This window comes from Apodemus sylvaticus, chromosome 10, assembly GCF_947179515.1.
Source record: "Apodemus sylvaticus chromosome 10, mApoSyl1.1, whole genome shotgun sequence".
NCBI lineage: Eukaryota > Metazoa > Chordata > Mammalia > Rodentia > Muridae > Apodemus > Apodemus sylvaticus.
Window position 1 is genome coordinate 70477957 of NC_067481.1, and position 26742 is coordinate 70504698.

Consider the following 26742-nt stretch of genomic DNA (forward strand, 5'->3'; position numbering starts at 1 on the left):
AAAGTCACCACCTCTTGTGCTCCCCGATAGACATTTTAAAATTTAGCTATGATGTACTCATTGTTCTAGTTACCTAAAGATATGGAGGCCTTAACTAGGCTAATAAAGTTTCACTTGAACTAAGCTAACCCTATACCTGTCTTAAGAGAACAAACTATACTTCTGCTCAAACATGGAACTCTTCTTACACACGTGTCTCAAGTAGTCTAGGATTAAACTACACCCCAACAACTCCCAAAGGTGATTTAACAACATAATAGCCAACAGCCTGACTGAAGTACACTCTCATATGGCAATAAGAGGAAAGAAATGTAAAGAAATGCATTTCCAGCACTCTGGAGGAATAAGGCAAGAGGACCAAAAGTACCAAGTTAGCCTTGACAACACAGTAAGACCCCATCTGAAAAACAAATAAGAAACAAAATGCCAATAACAAAACAAAAAGAGAAAGAAATTTAAATAATTAAATCTTAATTAAACAAGGTAAATTATCTTTCTATGTACATAAAGTATCTTCCTAAGCATACTATAAACAACTGTCTTGGACAAAGTGAGGAATAAAGTACCTGAATTCAGTCAGGGCATCAACTATTCGATTGTATGCCAAACTTCTCTGGCTGGCATCAGCTGATCTCCGGCTCATTTTCATTGCCTTGGAAACAATCATTACAGAGTTAATTCTTATACTAGTCCAAGTCACAACACTGGAGGAAAAAAAAACCTCAACACATATTATCTACAGTGGTTTTCACTCACTTTCACTTTTGGTCATTCGTGATTGTTACAAAATTTAAAAGTTTCAATTGTCAAAATGTCTCTGTGGTAACAAACTGCAAAACATCAACACACAAGGAATATTGACAGTCTGCAGGCTACAATAACAAAATCTACTTTTGGCTTTTTGAGACAAGGACTCACTCACTCTGTTCCCTGGAACTATGTACCTCAGAGTGGCCTCAAACTTTTAGTAATCTTGCAGTCTCAGCCTCCCCTCTGCTAGGATTATAGGCATGTGTCACTACAACTAGCTACAAGATACTTTTTCTCTTAAAAAAAAAATACACAGGAACTCATTAACAGAGTTAATAGCATTTCACATTCTTAATACCTTTTGGAAAATCTGAAATTTAATATAATACAACTCAGGAATCTCAAGTCTTTTTATTTTTTATTTTTTATTTTTTTAGGAATCTTAAGTCTTAACATGGCGTTTGCTTGTTTCCCTCTAATTATCCCATCCTGATCAATTCCAAAAAAATAAAATAAAAAAACACCAAAAAGCAAAAAAAAAAACCAAAACAAAAACAAAAACAAACAAACATAAAAACCCAAATCCATCCCCTGGACAACTAGATAGGCTCTCTCACTCAACTACCAACCATGCTAGGTACTTGTTTTCTTAAAAATCATATTCAGTGAAAACTGAAAAGCTTTCATATAGGTAGAAAGAAAGTAGATCAGGATTCAAATGGTGAAGATTAAAAAAGAAAATTTAACTTTTCCAAAGAGAATTTAATTTTGCATTCTTTATATAATTTCAAATTGCCTAAATAAAGCCCCATTTATTAATTACTTGTTTTCTTGCTTGCTTAAGGTTCCATTATTCTAAGGACAGCTTCATAGGAGGGATGCACTGTTTTGTTCAATGTTTAATTGTAATTATAAAATTACAAGAAATTTGCGCTGGGCAGTGGTGGCACACGCCTGTAATCCCAGCACTCTGGGAGGCAGAGGCAGGCGGATTTCTGAGTTCAAGGCCAGCCTGGTCTACAGAGTGAGTTCCAGGACAGCCAGGGCTATACAGAGAAACCCTGTCTCGAAAAAACCAAATCCAAAAAGAAAGAAAAAAGAATAAAAGAAATTTGCAACTGGTAAAATGAATGTTCTTTTGACAGAATTTGCTGTTGTTCTTTAATATTGCTAACAACATTTTAAAACTATATCATAAATCTCAAAAACTACTGCAGACTTCAAAATAATAACCATGGTGCTTAGAAACAAAAATCAATAAAATAATAAGAGTATTTTGCAAGTTGGTTCTAGAAGAAATGTTTAACTTCAATCAATTTCTTTATAATTTCTATTACCAAGTCACATTCACTTATGCAAATGTGTCCATTCAGTTCTATCATTCTATAATCAATATTCTAGACTGTAGGAAGTCAAAGCATAAAAACGCTTACAGTAACCTTTAATTCTTACACTGCCCACCAAATTTTATACTCAGTATAATTTTCTAAGTGGGTGATGCACACTGCAACCCTGCACCTGAGAAGTGAAGACAGAACTGAGCACCAGACCAGCCTGGGATATAGAGTGAGACCAACCTCAACCAAAGCAAAACAAAGCAAAACAAAGCAAAACAAAGCAAAACAAAGCAAAACAAAGCAAAGCAAAGCAAAGCAAAGCAAAGCAAAGCAAAGCAAAGCAAAGCAAAGCAAAGCAAAGCAAAGCAAAGCAAAGCAAAGCAAAGCAAAAGATCCAACCCCAAACTACAACCACTATAAAAAATTTTCAAGTCACTAAAAATGGTTCAGGTACAAGAATTACAAATATATCAACTTTGATGTTAATAATTTACACAAACAGAAAGTAGCCAACTTAAAATATATAAAAATGTCTAACTTGAAAAATTTAGACAGCATTAACTCATTTGTGCAACAAAATTATCTATTTTTAATTGACTTAATTTAAACATCTGGGTCTTCCCTAGAGGCTGAAAAAATCCACAGTTCGTTTCTGTGGTACATTCCATTGTTTTTTGTTTTTGTTTTTTGTTTTTTTGTTTTTTTTTTTTTTGCTTTTTGGTTTTTTTCGAGACAGGGTTTCTCTGTGTAGCCCTGGTGTCTTGGAACTCAATCTGTAGACCAGGCTGGCCTCGAACTCAGAAATCCGCCTGCCTCTGCCTCCCAAGTGCTGGGATTACAGGCATGCACCATCAAAGCCCCGCTCTGTGGTACATTCTAAGTGATTTCCTTGCCCCACTTTTTAATCTCTTTTAAATATATTGCCCAATTAATCTTTCTACAGTAAACTCTCAAAACAGCCTTTAGAAAGATAGCAAACTCCTTGGCCATGCATGCAGGGCTCTTTGGAATAGCTCACGTCACCCTTCCTCCAACTCCTCCTTCCAAATACAGTGGTAAGGATAAGCAACGTTGGTCATAGATACTGATTAGTTAGTACAACTCTTGGGAAACTTTGCCAAAAAAAATCTGTAAAATTCACCAAGGCATTAGCTATAAAGTAACATCAATTGTACAAAATTGCAACTGTCCTAAAAGAAAAATTATTACTTAAAAAAGAAAAATTATTAAATATATTTAAAATAATTCATAGTCAAAATAAAATCAATTTGCAACATATATTTTCCACGTGTATATTGCCATGATTATCATGCTAATGGTCTGAATCTTAAAAATATGGACCAAGAATAATCTCTACCAAATGAGAGTACAATATGTATACAAGTGACCTGGCCTGGGAAGATTTTCGGCCAACTGCCAACCAATCCCCTGGGCAGTGAAGACATTAAGATGTTTGTTTGTTTGTTTGTTTGTTTGTTTGCTTCTACTTTATCTGAGTTCTAAAGGGTTGCATCCAAACCCTGACATAGACATCTTTTAAGTAAGTCCAAATGAAGAATTCACATCAGAAAATCTTATTTCTCCATCCTCTGTACTCAAAACAAATAAACAAACAAACAAACCTCCAACTATTATTTTTAGCTATCTTTAGGTCTTTATCTTATATTTCACAATCTTCTAAGCTTAGACATTTGTTTCATATACTATCAGAAGCATTTGACTTAACAATCTATCCCTCTTAAAACACTCTCCCATTGGCTTCCTCCATAAGTACTTTCCTCCTGGCGGAACAATAAATCCTTGTCATTTTCCTTTGTGCCTGCCTGTGTATTTAGACCTGACCTGTTGAAGTGTCTGAAGGCTCTCTTCTTCCTATCTAATAAATCAGCTCCATACCTATACAATCTTATGTACATTAATGATCTTTTTCTTAACTCTAAAACCATGGGATGATAAAGGAATATAAAAAACACTGTTCTATTTCACGTCAGAGCACTTCCAAGCCCCTCAAATGCATATGTATTCCCTATCTCCCTCCCTCCCCGCCAACTGAGGAACTCAGGAGCGCCTGTGACCTTTCCTTCAGCTGCTGCAAGTGTACCCCAGCCTCTTAAGGACTTAGTTTCTGAATGAATAAACTGTCTTAGGCCTTTGACTAAAACAGTAAACTCCTTTGACACATTGCATCTATTTGTGGCTCCTGGAGCAGGTTGTAAAGTAAGTTCAAGACACCTATTAAACTTTTGCCAAATGAATAAACACAACTCTTATTAATAAGAATAAAATGCAAAGTAAAAGATAAAAAGAAAATACAAAGGACTACACTTACCTGTTCTATAGCACTCTTTAATTTGTTCATGTGGCTTTCAAAGAGAGGAAAATGTGAAAAAAAGAATTCATTGAATTTGTTATTTTCATCTTCATCTTTGGATAATGAAAAGATTACCCCAATTGCAATCTTCTTTTTCCTCACAATTCCTGGGTTAGGGCCACAACTTTCATCTGACAGATTAAAGCTTTCTTCTATAGACCTTAAAAATAAATGTTTTTGTTTAAAATATCAATAGTTTATCTCCTTGCTAATTCAATGTAGGTGAGCAAAAGCTCTTCTGTTGTTTCATCAAATTAAATACAAATTGACAGTGTTATAATAATTGTGACCTTTCCAAGAAATCTATTTTTCATTTTTTTAAAGAAAGTTTACCAGAATCAAGTTGGAAATGATAGTCTTTCTTCTTAATAGAAGTCTTAACTAGATAACTCCAGTTCAAACAATAAGCTAAAAATACCTGAATTTTAAGATAAAAGAGAAAAAGTAAAATAAATGAGGAAACATGAAGTTTCTGAATCTGCAGCTGTACTTTAGCACAAGCAAAAAAAAAAAAAAAAAAAAATCTTGAAAATGAGCAAGCTGCCCAACTAGAATCATGAAAAATTAAACTGCTAAAATATGCAGGGCAAGAATGAAAGCACTTAAACACAGAATTGTTGGAAGAAAATAAAGAACCTCAAAGTACTAACTTTGGCAATGAATTCTTAGATAGAAAAGTCACAGCAACAACAACATAGAACTGGATGATACAAAAAAAAAAATCGTATCAAAGGACATCGTCATCAACAGCTGTCAAACACAATCCAGAGAATGGCCGAAAATATGCGCAAATCATGTACCTAATAAGGAACGAATACCCAAAATATTCAAACGATGTCTCCTAACTTATCAACAACAACAATAAAACAAACATGCTGGGAGCAAAGAGTTGAATATATACTCCTCTAAGATGATGTACCAATGGCAAAAAAGCATTTGTGACTCACTTCAGTTTCATTAGGATGGAAATCACTAAGGGGTGGGACTGAGAATGTAGCTTAGTGGCAGACTGCAACTCAGCAGCACAAGGCCTGAGAGGGTATGGGCTTCCATACATAAGACTAAAACAACTAAAAACAGAAAATAATGTGTTGGTGAACACACAACGATTTCAGAACTGTCTTTACATTGCTATTGCAAATGTGAAATCATATAGTCACTATATGGCAGATCCTTAAAAATTAAAGAAAAAAGGTATGTATCTGTGTGTGTATTGGCTCATATACACATATGTAAGTATGTATGTAGAGGTCAGAGGTTGACCCTGGGTATCTTCCTAATGATTCTTCACCTTATTTTCTGACATGAGGTCTCTTCACTGAACCTCAAACTCATCAGTTCAGCTAAGTGTTCTGGCCAGCAATCTTCAGGAACCCTTCTGCTTCTGCTTCCCCGATGCTGGGATAAGAGGTACATCTGGATTTTCACATGGGTAATGTGCTGGGGATCTGAACACAAATTCTCATGCTTATACAGTAAGCACTTTACTGAAAGCGCCATTCTTCCTGGACCACAAAAGTACTTCTAGTGTAATGTTATTTAGCTATAAATAGGATTTTTTATATGTGCTACAACATGGGTGAGCTTCAAAGACATACTACACAAAAAAAGCCAGATATAAAAGGATAAGTACTGCATGATTCCACTCATGCAAGGTATTTATAGCTGTTAAGTTAACAGCTTTATGGAGATAAAAATAGTAGTGCTGAAAAGATGGTTCAGCCATTATGAGCATTTAATGTTTCTCCAGAGGACTCAAGTTTAGTTCTCAGCATCCATGTTAGGCAGCTCAAAAATGGCCTGTTTTTGTGTGTATATCTCTGTGTGCACTGGCATTTGTGCACACACCTCTGTCTATAGGTGATCCAAGGATTTTCCTCTGGCTTCCATTGGTACCCGTAACACAAGTGGCTCCATTCTCCTAGACATCTAGACAGACCTAAAACCAAACATTTTTAACTACAAAAGTAAATGATTACAAAGGGCAAATTAGAAGGGTGTTCTTTGTAATGGCTTCAGGGCTTCGGGAAGATGAAAAAGTTCAGGATAGTGTGAAGTATTTAGTATCACTAAACCATATGGTAAAAATGATTAATATAGAAATTTTTTCTGCTTTACCAAATTAAAAAATTAATAAAAACGTAGGTTTTCAGTTACAGACTTCGAATACACAAAATACAAGTCTCAAACTCTAAAAACCTTACCTAAACTTATGTTTAAGGAATTAGTCAATCTTGTTCAATTCCAACTTACCATCTAGGAAATACCCCATTTTCCAAACTTGTTGTTTGGCTACGTCGCCAACGTCTCTGGTAGCTGCTGGCACAGCTTCGGGTAAGTGAAGAGTTTGGAGAGGGAAATGGGGTGATGAGCAAGCTACTCAGAGATGCTGTTGTGGCAGAAGAACAAGTGTAACTATTAATCAATGAGTAACCATGGCGACAAGTTTCTTTTTAACAGATTGAATAGAGTAAAGTAAATATTTTATTTTGTTTCATCAATGTGTCTCATTTATCCATTTTAAAGTGTACTTGAAGGAAAAACCTCAGAGGAGAAAACTTATATATTAATACTATATTTACAAGAGTCTCTAAAACAATCATTTTTGGCATTGTACAACCCAGAAAAAAATGTTACTAGAGCATTTCTTAAGCCACCCTAGTGTCCACTAACTTGGCTGAACCCTCACCAATCTTAAAGGAAACCTGACATCATTTGAACTGACTGCAGTAGGGTTTTAACAAGGAAGAAGATTTGAAAGTGTCTGGATGGCACTAAAGTGTCTGGAGTCATTTTTAGAATTCATGGATCACTCATGTACACATTGTCAAGCCTATCACTTTTAATAGTCTTTACTTAAGTGTCAAAATCAACAGACCCTGCACAGTACATTCTAAGGTGGCAGACACACACCAGTAGACTCCACTTGTACAGGATAAAAGTGCTTCAATACATTATGTTGTACATGATAAATAAGTATAATTTTATTGGAAATGTTAAAATTTCTTGTTTTGAAGTTTTATGTTTATTACTCTAAAGTGTGTGTGTGTGTGTGTGTGTGTGTGTGTGAGAGAGAGAGAGAGAGAGAGAGAGAGAGAGAGAGAGAGAGAGAGAGAGAGAGAATGGGCAAAGGTACCAAAGAAAAAGAGACTTAGATCTGCCCAGAGCTGCAGTTATATGCAGCTTGGAACCAAACCAATATATGCTCTTAACCTCTGAACAATCAAAATCAGCTGAGCTTTTTTTAATCTTGTTTTTAAATATTCTATACTAAATTAGTCTTTGAGAATAGAGTTCAGGCATCTGAAATTTTTATATTTGAAAGTTCATGTTATTGTACTTTCACCTTATACCTAAGGATCAAAACATAGGCTAAAATTAAAATCATCCTTTATACTCAAACTGACTCATAATAATAGTAAAGGTAGGTACACAATGTGACCAAGCCTGCCACAAAGCACAGAAACAAAGTTTACAGTGTCTAATAGGACTGTAAAGTCCAAGATGAGGGCTCTTCTTATTAATGGTTTAGAGCCCTAACATACTCTTCTAGTTTTAACCAAAATGTCTTTGTCTGGCTAACTCCTTGTTATTTCCTAACACACAATTCAGGAAGTCCTGCATCTCTATAATATACTGCTGATACTTGCCCCTGGCCCAGGTAAGCTAGGTGTCTTTTTTCTGAGCTTCTTTGCACAAATCTATCACTGAACATATCACACAGGGGTTTTTTCATTGTTCTTTTTGTTTTTGTTTTCTGTTTTATTATTAAACTGTAGCTGACTGACATGTGTCTTCTCTCCCCCTCCCTCTCCCCCCCCCCCCCCCACTGACTCTCTCTTACCCAGCATGTTTCAGTGAATGTTTTCTGGACATAACAAATATCACAGAAGTCCAAATTTTAAAAGGGTGGGGAGAATAATACTAATTCCTAATAGCTAGCTTCTCCCGACAATAAACAATCTAACACTTTCAACACTAGCTAACAGCAAGCAGATACAAGCTGATACGATTTTTCTACTATGATTTTTAAGTAGTATCCTAAGCAATTTTTTTCTTGTCCTGACTAAGCCTAAGATAATGGTCTGTGATCTTCTATCGGGACTGTCCAACCTTTTGATATTGCAACCTGATACTGTCATCTACAGAGTCCTCTCAGTGACAATCCACACAATATAGTAAACAAACAAACAAAATCCAAAAATAACTCATAATGTTTTAAATAAACTTATGATTTTTGTATTGGGCCATACTTGAAGCTATCCTTGGTCACATGTAGCCATCAGACCACAGATCGAACATGTTTGATAGGGCACATCCTATCAAACACACTTAATATTAATAGTAAACATTAAAAATGCCCAATTTCAGACACTTTGTTCTAGGCTTTCTACAATCCTCTTATGTGAAATGCCAATTTGAACAAAGTAGACACAGAAGTAGACCACAAAGAGAGAGTCAGTAAAATCAACATCAATCAGCTAACAAAAATCTCAGAATATAGTGGGGTCGGTCTGTGACATTACCAGAGCGTGCTATGCCGCTGTCTCTGTCCTCATTGAGTTCTCTTCCTGGCATGTCCATTGGGTTGCTGTGAACTATAAATCAAAACAAATGGTCAGCCATATAATACATTATTACTGAGATGGATGTTGCTCCTTTTAAATCGCAAACCAGATCATGCTTCATTTCATTGCATTCCTTTTTCAATAGCATGACACCAGCCCAACACTAGGAGCTAGTACTCAGTTGAACAAGCTTTCAGATTTATCTAAAGACTTAGCATGTGATACAAAACTATCCAAGATATCGAATGCACTGGGAAATTAAACTTCATATTTTAAGAACATATTCAAAAACATAGATGTTCATACTATCAAAGGAAAAAAACATACTATTAAAGGAAAAAAGCATACTATTAAGAGTATGGATGTTAGTTACTTGGGTCAATGACAACTCTATGGTAGTACCCTCTGATTATGTCTATAACAATGTTTAAACGCAAGTATAATAAGAATTTAAAACCCTGTATTAGATGTCTGATAATTTTGTTTAAATGATATGATACCAATTTTGTTTAAAAACAGGAAGGGGATGATAAAGATGTAAATTAGTGATAGAGCACTGGTCTAGAACATATATAAAGCCCTGGATTTAATCCATAGAACTAGAAAAACAAAAAACAAACAAACGAGTAAGTGTGCGTGCTAGCAGGATAGCTTGTATATTTTTAAACTAGTTTTATATTTTCCAAATTTTCTAAGATAAGTATGTATTTATTGTTCATATCTAATGCTTACATGTAAAATAAATTCTAATTAAAAGAACAAGTGAGATATATCAGGATGTGGTGACAAATATTCATAATCCCGCCATCACTCAGGAGACCTTGGCAGGAAGATTTCAAATTCAAATGTAGCTGGGCCTATGATGAGGAGACTGATAATAATAGTAAATCTATAGACTGATAATTTCTACTAGAAAATGATAATGCAAGATCAGTGTGTGTGCAATGTGTGAAAAAATGCAACAGGACTCTTGTCCTGAATATATAAGCAAGGCACACTCTGTGAACATTGTAATGATATGAATAATTATGCCCACATGCTTTTTATTTAGAACAGTGCTTGTTCATCTAAATCATAGCTCCAAGAAAAGTCGTCCTTAGAGAAGAGTGTAGATCAGAAAATTTGCAAAACTTATAAAGATTGGATATTTCCAGCAATTGGTGAATTACAATACAAAAGCTACTTAGCCATGGAAACAAGAGAGCATAACAATACACTTTCCAAGGGGCAGTGTAACAAATTACTAAGCTAGCTACATACTAAATTTCTCTTTTAAGAGTCTAGAGTTTAAAATTATTATGACATACTGAGAAAAGATGACAAATTGACGTTTCATATAACTATCAATCCTATTAATAACACATTTTGTGAAAACTTTATAAATATACCCATGGAAAGCAGTAAGTTCCTCTACTTTGTAAGCAATGCTTTCTTAACCATAACTTCCCAGCTTCATTCTCTACACTCTCTTGTTTCCACAGCTTCACTAGAGATTCTAGCCACTAGGGCACACCAACTAGTCTACCCACACAGCACATGGCAAACCTGCAAAGAAAGAGGCGCTCCTGATCAGGCGGAGCGGACCCTGCTCAGAGAATGCCCGCCTGGGGCTGCAGAACTGTGAAAGACCTATATGGCAAAAATGCAAAATACACATGAAAGAGGGCTGTTAGAGAAGCCACACTGCATCAGAAAAATAAGATGAGGTAAGGCAACATAGAAGCAGACCAACAAATAAAGCATAGGAACCTTTAACCAAAGCAAGAACAACTCAAGTCATTTTTCCTTTTAGAAAAGTTTAGTTCTCTTTTTGGTCATAGTTTATATCAAACTATATTATGAATAAATCCATTTATAACAACAGAAATACAGTTCTTTTACAAAAGGTAGGACTATTTCAAGTACTCAATCCTAATATAAAACATTTTAATCACTCAAAAAGGTAATGGTAGCTACATAATTTAATGTCTGCCAAACTTATTTTTATTTTTGTCTTGGGGTATTTGTTTGGAGACAGGGTTTCTCTGTGTAGCCTTGGCTGTCCCAGAAGTCATTGTATAGACTAGGCTGGCCTCAAAATCACAGAGATCCAACTGCCTTTGCCTACTTAATACTGGGATTAAGGTGTTCATCACTACAGTTTTAAAGACTTCAATGTTCTCCTGAAAATCCAGTAAGAAGACCATGTTACTGCACTGACCACAACACAGCAAATCTATTGAGGAATTTTACTGACAAATAAGCACAAAAATTGTTATTGCTAGCCCACTGATAAATAACAGAAGAAACCGATGGTTTTAGAGCTGTAGTTAACCACTATGAAAACAGAAGACACAGCACAGCCTATAATGGCAAGATTCCCAAGAGTACTACACAAACACAACCACAAAGAAATAATAGCAGCCTGAATACTGCAAGAAAGAGCATAAAGGCCAGGAGTGGTGGCAACCACCTTAACTAAGCAAGTAGATCTCTATGAATTTGAAGCCAGCATGGTCTACACAGAGGTTTCCAGGCCATCCAGGGCTACAAATACAAATCCTCTTTCCAAAAGAAGAGGCGAGTGGGAGGGTGGATGTAGGGAAGGAATTAAATTCTGAAGTCAAGCAGCTGAATTATATGTTGCTTTTATTCAATTATGACAGTTTAAGCAAGTGCTTCTTAATCATTCTAATGCTGTGACCCTTTAATATAGTTCCTCATATTGTGGTGACCACTGCCCCCCAACTGTAAAATTAATTTTCTTGCTACTTTATAACTATAATTCTGCTATTGTTATGAATCATAATGCAAATATTTCATATGTAGGATATCTGATATGTGACCTCCTAGGAAAGACTCACTCAACACAGTTTCTCCCAAAAGAGGTTGCAACTTACAGGTTGAGAAACATTGGTCTAAGAAGTTATGTAGGAGTTGTACACCTAGAACAGATAGCCTTTTACTTTAAGTAGCATCTGTATTTCTCAAATTGCTGATACTATTTTTTTCTGCAACAAAAATTTCTGTAATTATAATGTAGCAACCCTTCCATTTCTCAATGGTCAACTCTTTCTTCAACATTCCCTAGCTAGTTCAAAATCTAATGTCTTTACACTCCCTCCTCCTCTACATTCCCTTATAAAGGACTGTACATGTAGTCTCTGGTGTAGATGCACAAAGAGCCTTCAGACTGAAACTGTCCTCTTCCCACTCCACCTCTGAAGTTACTCAAGTCCTTACCTGTCTTTGCCAATTCCTACATAATAGGTAACAGTAAAGCCTTATGAAGCTAGTCATTCTCTCAAGAATTCTGAGAAGTGTATCCTATCTTCCTAAGCTAATTCTTAGTTAGCCAGGGTCCCAACCCAACATTCTCAGAAAATCTTATCTTGCTTTAATTTCATTCTTTTAATGGTTTCATTTTTTCCAGAAATACCTATATATAGTCAAATCTTTTCCATGTTTCGTCAATAAGTATCTATTCCTACAGTTGTTCAGCTTTCAAAATGTAGCTAAAGGACACCTGGAGGTCCCTAAGACCCTTTCAGGTGGTCAGTGAAGTCTTCCATTTTCCAATGACTTACCTACAGGAGGTGAGCTTTTTTTTCTTGACATATTTTAATCCCAAGTACTTATACTCACTACACATTCTTTTGCACATATAAATCAGATCTGATTATGTTGTTGGATTTGAAACAACTTTCTGTTGAAGCTTTGGGAGTGTATCTAAAAGATTTCAATTGTACTTTAAAACCTATTGGACATCTGTGCAAGGTTATATATTACCCATAACATACTCTCAGCCAATAATTAAATACAGAGGATACAAAGTCCAGGCCTTTTCTGGAAATGAGGCATTTCGGACAACCAGGCATTCCTCTTTGCTAGGATACAGTCTATGATATGGAATCTCTGATACTTTTCTCCTTTACTTGGAGTCAATCATGCATCACAAAGTATGTTTCCTTTGGCTTTTTCCACCTCACTCATTTTCTTTCTCACAGTAATTTTTAGTAATGAAAACTTTGCATGGCTAATCATGTCACAGTACTTGCTTTAGAATACAAGTGAGAAAACTAGAGTGTCCTCACTGGTATGTGACAACATGAAGCATGGATGTCAATTTCTTGCTGTGGCCAACAGTACCCTCTTCTGCCATCTTGCTCTCGCTCAATTCTTTCTTTTCTTCTTCATTTTTTTGTTTATTTTTGAGACTGTGTTTTAATATCATTTCTTCCTTCCCTTTCCTCCCTCCAAACCCTCCCACACATCCTTACCTCAATCCAATCCTATCCTTTCCTTTCCTTTTCCTATACTGTGTGCTCCACCCACATGAAGTAATTTCCATGCTTTATGATGATGGTCTGGTGTGTACTCCTGCTTCTTCCAAGGTAGTTCTTTCCAGTAACTATATAAATCACTCAAATAAATAATTTAGGTGTCCTATTCTCAGGAAAGTCTTCCACAATACTCCAAGAGCGAATTCATGCTTCTATTTAATCATAGCCATATAATTTTAATCTTGTATAGCATTCTGTGATTGTAATACTTATCTAATGCTCACTAACTACAAATCCACTGAGGCAGAAACTATGTTAGCTTACCGCTGCCTCTTAAGGGTATACCAGAGTGCTTGCCATATTACAGATGGTTAAAAAATACTTGATTAGTCAACTGTAAACATAAAGTCAGAAATGGGTCTCAACGATCCTAAATTCACAGTTAAGAGTGTGCAAATGCAAGCCATGCATTAAAGGCTGTATCTTGATTAAATGGATTACATTTCTCCTCTATATTTCAAGAGAAAGCCTCCATGGTATGACTAGCCTACATTTAGCCTCCATGGTATGACTTACTTTTGTTTATAAATTGTTTTTTAAAGATTAATTTATTTATTTTATATATGTGAGAACACTGTACTGTCTTTACACACACCAAAATAGACACAATAGAAGAGGGCATTGGATGTCGTTACAGATGGTTGTCAGTCACCATGAGGTTCCCGGGAATTGAACTGAAAACGTTTGGAAGAGCAGCCAATACTCTTAACCACTGAGCTATCTCTTCAGCACCAGTATAAGTTACTTTTATAACTATCGATTCATGTGTACTGTTAAACTACTTTCAATAAGTTCTTGAAATTTTAAAATAATATATAATTTTTAAAAAGGATTTCTTCGTTCAGTTTTTTTCTGTCTATCCCCCCTTCCTTCCTCCCTCCCCCCTCTCTCTTTCTTTCTTTTTTTCTTTCTTATTTTTGTTTTTTGAGATAGGTTTTCTCTGTATAGCCATAGCTGTCCTAGAACTCTGTAGTCCAGGCTGGCCTTGAACTCATGAGATCTGCCTGCCCTCTCAAGGGCTGGGATTAAAGATTTGCTTTGTTGCAGTTTTACTTCATTAAAATCAAGTAAATTAGAAAGAACTTTTCCTATAAGCTGATCTACACTATAAAATAGGCCTGGAACTAAGACTAACCCACAGCAAATGCTTAATAGCATCTCATTTGAATAAACAAATTTGAAAACAATATTTATTGAGTACAATGCTATACCATTGAAACAGGGAGAGAAAGAAAACCCTGTAATTTCCACTAATACAACTAATGAGTATTTATAAAAATTAGCCATAAGCAAGCATACTGTCACACACTTGTAATTCCTGCACAGAGCTATAAAATAGGTCTAACACTAACAACCCACAACAGATGCTTAACAGCACCTTATTTGAATAAACAAAAATTTAAAGATAAAATTTACTCAGGGCTACATAGTAAGTACCAGGGAAGCCTGAAATCATATCTCAGTAAAATCATATCTTAAAAAGGAAAAATAATCATCTAAATAAAAGTTACTAAGTAAGGGTGGCTGTCCACTCCCTGATATTATGCATCAGAAATATTATCAAGCAGCAATTTAGTTATGCTTGCTAGACAAGAAGTTGCAGAAATACCATGTCATTTTAAAATGCATTACACATTGTGAACCATAATTAACTAAATTAAGCTATTATTTTAATACACTTCTTAAAAATTATCATTTGAGCATCTGTTCATATGAAGCACAATTCATAAAAATGAACATCATTTTAAAATGACTTTTAGGTTAGAGAAGAGAATAGGGATAGTCGTCCCCAACTAAAATATTCCAGAGAGCTGGTAATGGCGTTCAGTATCAATGACATAATCTTTCAAAAAATACATCTAATTTAAAAAACAAAAAACAATAAAGACAAATTCTTTTTATATATACAAAATGAATATTACATTAAAATCTAAGGAAAAATGTTTTCCAAATAATAGAAAGGTTATACATGTGAAATTTAAACAACCTTTCTGTTTACACCATTAGAAGCTCTTGGGTTATACAAGAAATCTATATAATTAAGAAGTAACTTCAAATCTTATACTGTTAACATTTTTTAACTTTATAAAATGAAAATAAAGCACCTACCTATATTTCCAAGCAGTCCATTAATAACTGTGCTGCTATCAGCCTTTAATGTATTACTGTCCTGATTGATGAATTCAAGACTGTCTTGCAGTCTACAGAGAAAAACAAAACAACAACAACAAAAAAAACAAGCAAATTCCAAACACATTTAATGGTAATTCTTCACACATCCCAATGAAATTTCAAGCATAAAACTTTTTAAAATATTTGAGGTAAAGGGGACTACTGGGAATAGGAAGGATAATTGGGGTTGAATATGAACAAAATATAAGGGAATGAAAACATCACTATGAAACCTATCCTTTTATATATTAGCTAAAAAACCCTTTAAAGTTAAAACTACTACTATTAAGACTATAAATATAAACTATAATGATAACTAATCACTTAAGCAATTGGCTAGTAAGCTGTACCTGAAGGCCATATACAGTTGCTGAATCTTTTATAAACAAAGTTTCTCAGGAGGAAAGTTCATGCTTATTCATTTATACGTTGTTTAAGGCTGCTTTAATGCTGTAAGGCCAGCAGTAGAAAACTACAGTATACTATACCGCTCACAAAATAGAAAATTTACCATGTGGCTCTTTTAGAAACAAATTGACACTGATATGTAGCACAGACAAGGTTTCCCTCATATTTTGGACTAAAAATATTTTGTTAGCATTTGGGATTAGGAATGGTCAAAGGAAGGCTTGCAGTTAAGGAAGGGAACAGAGAAAGGGAAGGAGAGCAGCAGGAAAAGCAATCAAACAGTCACACATTAAAAATTGTGCATATTACTTCTTTTATCCTCTTTAAGAACAAAAGTAAACCCACTATGCTTTCAGTCTAAAATATCTTTTCCATAAATTTTAGGAATTTAGTTAAAATTTAGAAAAGAAAGGACTATTTCATTTCTACTTTAGTATTAAATTTAAAGAGTTTGGTAACATTTTTAAAAGCATTCCCAATAATTTTAAAAACATCTACCTTTTCATTCCTTCCTAAAAGAAAGGTAAAAATAAGCTACAGATAGTAGAAACCTCTATTGTAAGAACCTCTTAAAACAGAAGTCTTTCAAAGGCTCAAAAGAATTTCTCTAGAGCAAGTAGGTTCCCTGCTGCTTCCCCACTCATTTGATTTTGGATTACTCCAGGATTCAAGCTAGTCACTAACCTAACCTCAAACCCTAACTTAGGGCTTTGTTTACCAGGGTTCTGCTGCTTACTTAGCCTGTTATCCCTAGGAGGCCCAACCTTGTTTCTACTTCACTGTTCTAGTCTAAAAAAGAACAGCTTATAATCTCCCTGTAGCTATTCTATATATATAGCATGCGGGATGGCTACCTAAGGCCATTCTAGTCTGCTGGGCTCTGCACACTGAAGAATGTAAGGTGTGAATGGTAAACAGCACAGAAGAGGAAGACTGAAAAAAAGCAGCACGCCAGCCTAGGATGGAGATGCGTTCAACATTTTGCTTCTAGACGCACCTTCTGAAAAACTACAGAAAAACAAATCACATCTATATTCAGAAAGTGTGTGTAATGTGAACTCTATAAACTTTCAAACTTGAGCAAGATATAGACTTTAAATTGTGCTATAATTTAAAAAGCCATTTTTTAATATTTATCTTTGTATATCTTAAATGTCAATCTCCCCCTACATCCACAAGCACTTACGTATTGAGACTCCCACAGATACTACTGCCAGTCCGTGCAGTGAAAACTTTGCTAAGCATGAGCTGTGGAGGAGAGCTATGAAAGAACACAGAATGATAGAAGAGATTTAAACTAAAATACATGACTCTTGATTTATTCTAAGTAAAAAAAATAAGTTACAGAGATTTCATGACATCATTACAATGGCTGAGAAGAAATACTAAAACTATGATCATCATAAGCTGGGATCTGACAAGCTTAATCTGAATAAAGAACTAAGAAATAATCTCAGCTTCAAAAAACCCAACCATCTAAAATGAGTATAACATAAGAACTGAACTCACCGAATCTGATGAATTTTTAAGGTGGATCCTTTGTAGCTCATTGCTACTGAGCCAAACATCATCTCTCCAAGCATATTGGCATCAGAAGAACACCGAGAACCCTAAATAAAATTTAAAAACAAAAATGAAATAATTAAAAGCCTTATAATGATTTCAAATATTGTCTTTATAATTTTAATCCTACATTATACAAACTGGTCTGCAATTTGTTCTTCATCATGTGATTTCTTAAACTCAACTGCATCATTAAACAGAAATTTTACTCATTTTTAAAAGTGCATGGATATTGGTAGGTATAGTAATATGGATAATCCTAACAGTGGGACGACTAAGGCAGGAATATCTCAAGTTCGAACTCAAGATGGATACTTGGAGAGACTGACTCATTTAAGGGAGGCGAGGAGGGTAGAGAGGGTTGCACAGAATTTGAGGGTTACATAAAAATCCCACACTTCAGGGCTGGAGAGAAGACTTACTAATTCACACTACTCGCTGCTCTTGCAGAACACCTGGGTTTGGTTTCCAGCACTCACATGGACACTCACAACAACCTGGAACTTCAGTTTCAGGAAAGCTGACCTCCCTTCTAAACATGAGTGTAGATAGAGCTCATACATAAATCTTAGTAAAACACTCACATGCATAAAAGAAAAATAAATAAATCTTTTTTTAAAAATGCCATACTTTATTAGGTCACACCAATGACTGAGGAGCATTTAGGTCACTAATAGGACTTTTATGCTAAAAATAATTAACTTCAAGTAAACTTTTTTTGTGCAATTACTCATGTACAAAAGTGGATGTGCACATTGTACACGAGTAGAGGTCAGAGGACATTTTGCATAAATTGGTCCTTTCCTATGGAAAGGTCCTTTCCACCATGTGGGTCCTAGAGACTGAATTTAGGCCGTGAAGCCTGGTGAATGCCTTTATCTGCTAAGTCATCTTGCTAATCCAAACTCAACATGTGTACCCTGTCTTACTCACATATATATAACATTTCTCCAGCAGATAACAAGAACAGACAGTATAATTTTGATTACTCCCAATATGGCAAAGAAGCAAACACAAATGGAGCAATTTATTTAACTATTACTATTTTTTTTTTTAAAAAAAAAGGATTACTTGTAATCTATAGACTTAATGATACTTGTTTACAAAGGAAAACATTCTAAAATAGTATTTTAAAAAAGATCACAAATAAAGAAATTATCCTTTAAAGAAAACAATAAAACTGAAATTATCACACACCCAGATTTCAAAATATAATATAAATCTATAGTAATCAAAACAGTATGGTACCAACAGAAAGACAAATCAATGGAATGAGACCAGAGACCCAGAAATATATCCATACCAACACAGTTAACTGATCTTCAAGATGGGTACTAAGGAAAGTCTCTTGAAGAAATGCTGCCAGGAAGGCTGGATATTCATATGCAAAAAATAAAACCAGACTCATGTAACATGCATAAAAACCACCTCCAGGTGGTTTATAAAAAAATGACAAAGAAAATGTATATATATAAATACAGTAGGCTATATTTCATCTTGAGAAAAACATTTTAGAGTATGCATTATCATAAATAAATCTTTTAAACACTTTAAAAGTTATTATCATTTTTAAGTGTCTTTTGCCTGCATGTACATCTGTATACCACATAAATGTGTGATGCCACTGGAAGCCAGAAGAGGGTACCAGATCCCATGTGACTGGAGTTACAGATAGCTATAAGCCAACATTTGAGTGCTAGGAATTAAACCCTGGTCCTCTGGAAGAACAGCAAGTGTTCTTAACAACTGAAGCATCTCTCCAGGCCTGCACAGATGATTCTTAAGGGCAGCACATTAAATGAAACAAGGCAATCAAAGAAAGTTAAGCATTGCATACACTTCCACTATATGAGGTATCTAAGAAAGTCAAATTCATGGTGACAAAGAACGGAATTGATAGTTATTAGGACCTTAGCAAAGGAGAAATGAAACATTACTAATTAATGGGCATTAAGCTTCAGTCAAGAAACTGAAATAAACTCTTGAGATCTGCTCTATAACATCACATCTATAGTCAAGAACAAACAAAGCACTGTATACTAAAAGTTTAGTTAAGAAAAAAACTTAAGCTAGGTGTGGTGATTCCAGCACTTAGGAGACAGAGAAAAGATTACTTCAAATATTAGAAATGTCTTTTTTCTTCAAAGAACTTGGTATTATACCTTAACTGTTGCCACCAGAATTATAAAATCGCTAAAAAAAAATAAATAAATAATCCATTTTGTTAGTATTTATATATCATGGCAAACATCACTAACTACAAATATAAAATACTGCTTAATTTAAAAAAAATAGCTGGTGGTACATGTCTTTAATCACAGGACTCAGGAGGTAAGGATGGACAATCTCTGTAAGTCTGAGGACTATATAGTCTATATATCAAGTTCCAGGCTAGTCAAGGCTATATACTGAGACCCTGTCTTAAAAATATTATTTATTATTTATGTAAGGTTGTTTGTGGATACATCATGCTACTGCACAAAAGTTGAGGTCATAGGACAACATTTGGGACTCGATTCTCTCTTTCCACTATGTGGGTCCTGGGAATGGAACTCAGGTTGAGCAGCAAGTACCTGTACTTGCTAAGCTATGTTATCAGCCCTCTACTGAATTTCTGAAGCCCAGTTTATTCTAAGATATCAATGTGCCCAACTGAAAGGAATGCTATTTCATACTCTCACTCACTGATGTAAGATGACCTAAGAATAGCAATTTTCAGAACTACTGACTTACATATACTTTCATTTTTAAGTCAATGAAATTCAAATGCAAATCATATGAAATGGGGCTGCTATTTTTTGGGCAACAGAACACATTATATATCTGACAAGTTGAAAGATAAGTGAATCCTGGACTTTTTCTGAGGACATACATCTTCAAGCCAATAAATCCCATATATCACCTGATTCCAGACTGGTTACAAAAGGAAAATAATTCATAGTCTGTGACTAATCCTCATTTACAGTTCAATTAAGCATTCCATGGAGATAATCTAATAAAATCATATAATTTGATATAAAATTCATTGTCTGCCCAACAGTGTCAACAACCTGGACCCCTGAGAGTTCTCAGAGACTAAGCCACCCACCAAAGAGCAAGCAAGGGCTGGACAAAGGCCCCAGCACATTATGCAGCAAAGGGCTGCCTTATCCTACCTCAGCAGGAGAATATGTGCAGAGAGTTGATATGCCAGGGTAGGGGGAGACCCGGGATGAGGGGGTATCCACCTTCTCAGAGGCAAAGGTGAGGGGGATAGGAGGAGGGATCCTGTGATGTTTGGACCGGGAAGGATAGCAGCATTTGGGTTGTAAATAAATAAATAAATAAATTTAAAAAAAATCTTTATGCCTGCTATAACATACACCAAATGGTTAACGTGAATATCAGACACTGTCCTATATTTCCATGTGAAACAACACACAATGAGGTCATAGAATTAACAAAGCACTACTATCACCAATACTGATGCCTTTTAAATGCTTTCTTTAAAGGGCCTACTCATTCCAGGTACTCACTCCTGGAAAGTAATTCAAAGGTAGTATTCGAATTCCTAGAGATCATATTTTATCTAATGTATTAAGTATAACTGAATGCTTTTTTTAAAAAAAAAGTGTACTTTGTGGAATTCTGATACAAAATGAGATTATAATAAATAACTACCTTTTGTATCTACAACTTAACAAATTAGAAAATGTTTCATAATTTTCTGTTATATAGGAGCTATATGGCATATTACTGTTATCAGGCACTTGTTAAGGTATTATGCCTAATGTGAAGGAAAAACAAGAGGTAGGCAGAGCTACCATCTAACATACAAAATTTAGTAACTTCAGAATTCTTTTATATTATGCTTTATCGATGGCCAACAAAGTTAAATTTCTACCCAAGAGCAACCATCTCTTATAAACACAATGACCAAGAGTCTATTTTAGTACTACTAAATAAAAAGTCTGTTTGATTTGTATAACCTTGGGATAACAAATTTATAGCAGTTCACATGAACTTAGTACGAAACTGAATTGATCTTATTTCATGTAGTAAGATTATATGCAAGTTCCTATGTAGCTACTGATTCATTTAATCTTAAATTCTGAAAAAAAATTAAAAATCCAGTTACTTATAAGAAACAACGATATGCATTTAATCCTTATAATTACATTTTAATTAATGGCGAAACCGTATTGGTTTACTATTTAATAAAAGGGTACAAAAATAAAATATTCTGGGTACCCAATAAAATGAGTTGATATAAAGATGGAGAAAATATCTGCTACCAATACCAGACCACTATATTTTGTTATTCTTAAATTCTTAAAACTTACTTGTTTAGCAAATGTATCCATCTCTACAGCTACAATGTAGGCTATAGAAAGGTACAGTCCAGTTGCTACTATAACCTGATCCCCAGGAAAGTGATGACAATAACTTGCAAGTGAATAAATGAGTGCTCTTACCTGGTATTTGGGACACTGGTCTTTTACCTCAGAAGATAAAGTGACAGAGCTATCCAAAGAGGAAGAGCTATCTCCTCCTGGCTTCAGCTGGCAGCACTTGCCAAAGACCTTGACTTGAGCATCATTACATAGCTTCTGAAACACAGAGTATACTTCCATTTATAATCCAGGACATTCTTTTAGTATATATAAACTTAAAAGCAATATAAAAAATTGAAAAAAGAAGGATGAGATAATTAAAAATAATGTAACTTTTATATGCTATTATATTTTCTCTATTTACTCGAGTACTATTTGGAATGCATTTTTTTCTCACCAATATTATCAAACCACAGGGATTTTCTGTATTATATGGCCAAAATAATATTCATTAATTGTGATTTAGTAGTCTATTTTCAAATTATTTACTTTCAAAACTTCTTTATAATGTCAAGGGACTTTTGTTTAGGAATTTTATCTAATCATTAGCTTATATTAGAAATTAAAGCTAAGGAATCTTTAAATGTCTACTTTAATTAAGTATAACGATAACATGTTACAAGTTAACAAACATCACTATTATGAAAAAATTAACCATGTAGTCTATGAGGAAGGAGAAATGTAAAGTAGACTTACATTTTTATTATAGATTCATATATCTGTTAATCTTTTGTGTATGAAGAAGGCAGTTCTGGGCCTGAGCACAAGGGCATGTACATGGGAGGCACATATTCTACCTCTGGCTACAAATCCAGTCCCATGTCTAATCTTCTAAAATTAAATGTACTCGTAAAGAACAAATAAGGAATACATTTTAAATTTAGATGACTATGCTATCAAGTAGAACTAGATGAAAGGCTCACTATTATTATTATTATTATTATTATTATTATTATTATTATTATTATTATTATATGTAAGTACACTGTAGCTGTCTTCAGACACACCAGAAGAGGGAGTCAGGTCTCATTACGGATGGTTGTAAACCACCAGGTGGTTGCTGGGATTTGAACTCAGGACCTTTGAAAGAGCAGCCAGTGCTCTTAATCGCTGAGTCGTCTCTCCAGTCCCCTCACTTTTTTTTTTTAAGATGTACTTTCATATATTTTTGTGTTTTGCTGGCATGTGTGTTTAAACACAATATGTGTGCCTGGTGCCCATGATGCTAGAAGGTGGAATCGGATTCCCTGAACTATAATTAAGGATGCTTGTGAGCTGCTACATTGGTGTTGGGAAGAAAACCTTAGTCTTCTGTAAAAGCAGCAAGTACTTTCAACCATGGAACCATCTTTCCAGCCAGCCCCAGGACTCATTTCTTTGATTTGATTCCTTTTCCTCTCTTCTCCATCACCACTGAACCCTGGAGATTTCATTGTTCACAACTATCAAAGTTACAATCCACTTAGTGACGCCACTAAAAAAATACTCCAGTGCTTTACCAATTTCAAGTATGTCATTCTCCCATGTACAAGACCTCCCATGTACAAGATTTTCAAAAGAAACCATTGGAATAAAACTGCAACTTTCTGGAGTAAATATATATATATATATATTTGGATTTGTTTTTTTTTTTTTTTTTTTTTCGAGACAGGGTTTCTCTGTGTAGCCCTGGCTGTCCTGGAACTCACTCTGTAGACCAGGCTGGCCTAGAACTCAGAAATCCACCTGCCTCTGCCTCCCAAGTGCTGGGATTATCTGTGGAATGGGAAGAGAAACCATAATAATACTTGAGGCATTTCTAATTATAATAGTCTAGAGAATTAACAAACTTACTGATGTTTGATGTAGCATACAAAATCAAAGTCAAGGACCTCATTAGATATTTTTATTACTATATACTTATATTATTTCATTTAAATGCTTGTTAATACCATTTAGTATTGGTATCCTTGGCCATATCTTTTTTTTTATATTCTCTCATACATTACATCCTGACTGCAGTTTCCTCCGCTCTTCATAGCCACCCCCCCCCAACTTCCCTCTCCTTCAATTCCACTAGTCCTCCATTTCCCTTCAGAAAAGAGCAGGCCTCCTATGGATATCAACTAAACCTATCCTTGGTTATATCTTAATAATCTTATTACCTACTAACAGAATGTTGCCAGCAGAATACAAAAAACAGTCAGGAGGTGGAGGCACACACCTTTAATCCCCGGGCTTGGGAGGCAGAGGCAGGTTGGAGGCTAATATGGACTACAGAGTAGGTTCCAAGACAGCCAAGGATTACACAGAGAAACACTGTCTTGAAAAATGTAAACAAAAAACCCACTAGTCCTCATGTACATTTTAATATTCAGAAGGAATGATAACTATTAAAATATCTCTATTTGCATAGGAAAAACCTGAAGCAAAGAGATATTAACTAACTTCTTCCAGAGTTGTAGTAGCTCCCAAGCCAAGCTCACTAGATTTGACTTACCTCATACCACAAAGCACCTTTTCATCAGTCAACAAATCTCTCAACCCTTACCTGAGAAACTTCTATTTGTGACAGATAGTGATTAACACAGTGATCTACAACTAACCAAGATTCAGAGAGTAAAAGAATGTTTAGCTCAAAGGAAACATTTATACTTCAATTCCTAACATTCAGAGATCATTGAAGTAAAGAGGTAGAACAGGGTAAGGAGCCAGAGATACAGATGACTACAAGGAAACATTATATTCTAGACACAGACACAGAAGGGCATCTACACATATGACACATGGTGGTCAAAATAGCACATAAAAAACCTGTGCAAGCCCAAGCCAGAATGAATCCCAGTATAGAAAGAGGAGTTGGGCATACAATCCCACCCTTGGCTGTAGAGTTACTGGCAACTGTTGGTTGCTGGGGCGTGGGGGAGAAACAGCTTTCTCTAAGAGTATATAGCCCAGCCACTAGCAAGTTGACCATGCTATAGTAGAAGACTACACTTTTAAAAATATTTGGACAGCACAAATTGGTATTGAAGAATTTTTTTTAAAGTGACACAAAGTTGGGTACATAGGAAGGGTTGATTTGGGAAGAATTGGAGAAGGTGGTGTGAATATGATCAAAACATGTTGTATGAAACTCTCAAAAACCTAAAAAAAAAAATTTAAAGGTGTTTAAACACAAGTCTTACATTGGTGGACAATGCTAACACAGGGTCTATTAAATAAAATTTTCAGTGCCAAGCATGGATGGGCCACCACCCTGAGTGTTTGGTCAGAGAGGCCCTAGAAGTCTTCAAAACAATACAAGCTATTGCCATTACTCTTGGTTGTCAACCATACTTAGATGGTTAAGACCCTATTACTAAAGATATAACACACTTTGGTTACAAGATATAGAGAAATAAATTTAAAATTGACCTGAAAATTTCCTCCCTGATGGCTAGTTTTCATATTGCAGAAGGTGCTATGCAGTCTACTGTGGAGGAAAAGTGGTATTACTTAGCAGTGAACCCTGAATGCTACAATACCGACCTGCTGGGCAATATGTACTCACTGGTACAACAGTGATGTTGTTACAGGAATAACCAACTGCTTTCTGGTTAGATTTGAGATCTGTTGCACAAAAGTGAATTCATGGTTACTACTATAACCTGGTCAAAAGCTCATGCCCCAGTAGCTCTGTCTCTACCTGGGAACCTACTACTTTTTGTTTTGTACATCAACTACTTTTTAAAAAATTGTGCTTATGCCCACATAGTAGTGATACTGACAGCATTGTTCAGAAAAGGATCTTTTCAAGGTTTGGTGCACACCTTTAATCCCAGCATTTGGGAGGCAGAGACAGGCAGAGTTTGAGGCCAGCATAGCCTACAGAGTGAGTTCTAGGACAGCCAGAGTCACACAGTGGGAGTGGAAGGGAGATAACAAAGGATACTGAGAGGAAGAAGGTTGAATAGTAAGTGTATAACTTTGTAATAAGGCCAACAGACAGATTATTATAGGAACATTCAGAGACAGAGACAAAGATACTTCATGGAAAGACCACTCAAAAGGAGAAACTAAGGAGATAGGGAGAACACTAAAAACAGACACCAAGGATAGCCTAACAGAGAAAGAGTCATTAGTTGACACTGAGAAGTGACAAAGAAAAGATATAGAGAAGGACTGGGGAGTATGAATACCATGTCTCTCCCAAATTAATGTTAAAATATGAATCCCTGAAGGGATGTATTAGGAGTTATGGCCTTTGGGATGTTCTTTGGTCATAATGCAGAAGCATCTCATAAATGGGAATAGCACACATGTAGTTTTATATTTTTCAAAGGCCTACTTTTAATAATGGTTCTTAAATGCTTTAAGCTCCCTTCTAGGCTAGCACCTACCAAAGGTAGTGAAAAAAAAAAAAAAGGTTATTATGATACAGGGGAAGCGGACCTGTTTTGAAGTGGTTCTTTGAAGCAAATCCCATCTGCGTTGTCACAGGTCAAGTTCCCACATCACCCTGCAGACTTTTCAACTGCTATTTCTTCCCATTTCAACTTTTATTTTAAACTTTTTCAATAAGGCCCTCCTTTAAGGACTGTCACTCAGACTCATGGAAACTTGGTTCTTTCCTGTTGGCAGCTTATTAAGTATTCAGTAAGTTTTCTTCACAGTATTTTCACAACTTAGAATTATGTGTATATTTATTTATTCAGTACCTACCTGCCCTAGTAGGATGTCTAACTATGAAAACCAAGAGGGCACAGAAAATCTCCAAATGCTTACTTGGGATTTTATACACTCTTGAGTAACTTGATTTTTTTCCTCAGATTGTGAAATGTAAGAAAAGAGATAAAAATCTAAGCAAAGCACAATCTCAAAGAGATTGAAAATTACAAGGAATAATGTAAAACTTAA

The 26742-nt window shown here is 35.2% G+C and overlaps 1 protein-coding gene across 2 annotated transcripts in view; it reads right to left on the bottom strand.

Annotated features, from left to right (window-relative positions):
- Fnip1 (folliculin interacting protein 1) overlaps positions 1–26742 on the bottom strand; it is a 76525-nt gene that overhangs the window by 19758 nt on the left and 30025 nt on the right. The window contains exons 3-11 of one of the 2 annotated variants that reach the window (XM_052195336.1): positions 21946–22080; positions 17438–17538; positions 17115–17189; positions 15458–15549; positions 10572–10655; positions 8985–9056; positions 6712–6847; positions 4417–4618; positions 567–652 (exon numbers count right to left, since the gene is read on the bottom strand). In XM_052195336.1, the coding sequence (XP_052051296.1) occupies positions 567–652; positions 4417–4618; positions 6712–6847; positions 8985–9056; positions 10572–10655; positions 15458–15549; positions 17115–17189; positions 17438–17538; positions 21946–22080 (983 nt within the window). The remainder of the gene's footprint in view (positions 1–566; positions 653–4416; positions 4619–6711; positions 6848–8984; positions 9057–10571; positions 10656–15457; positions 15550–17114; positions 17190–17437; positions 17539–21945; positions 22081–26742) is intronic. The other variant, XM_052195337.1, reaches the window with a different exon arrangement.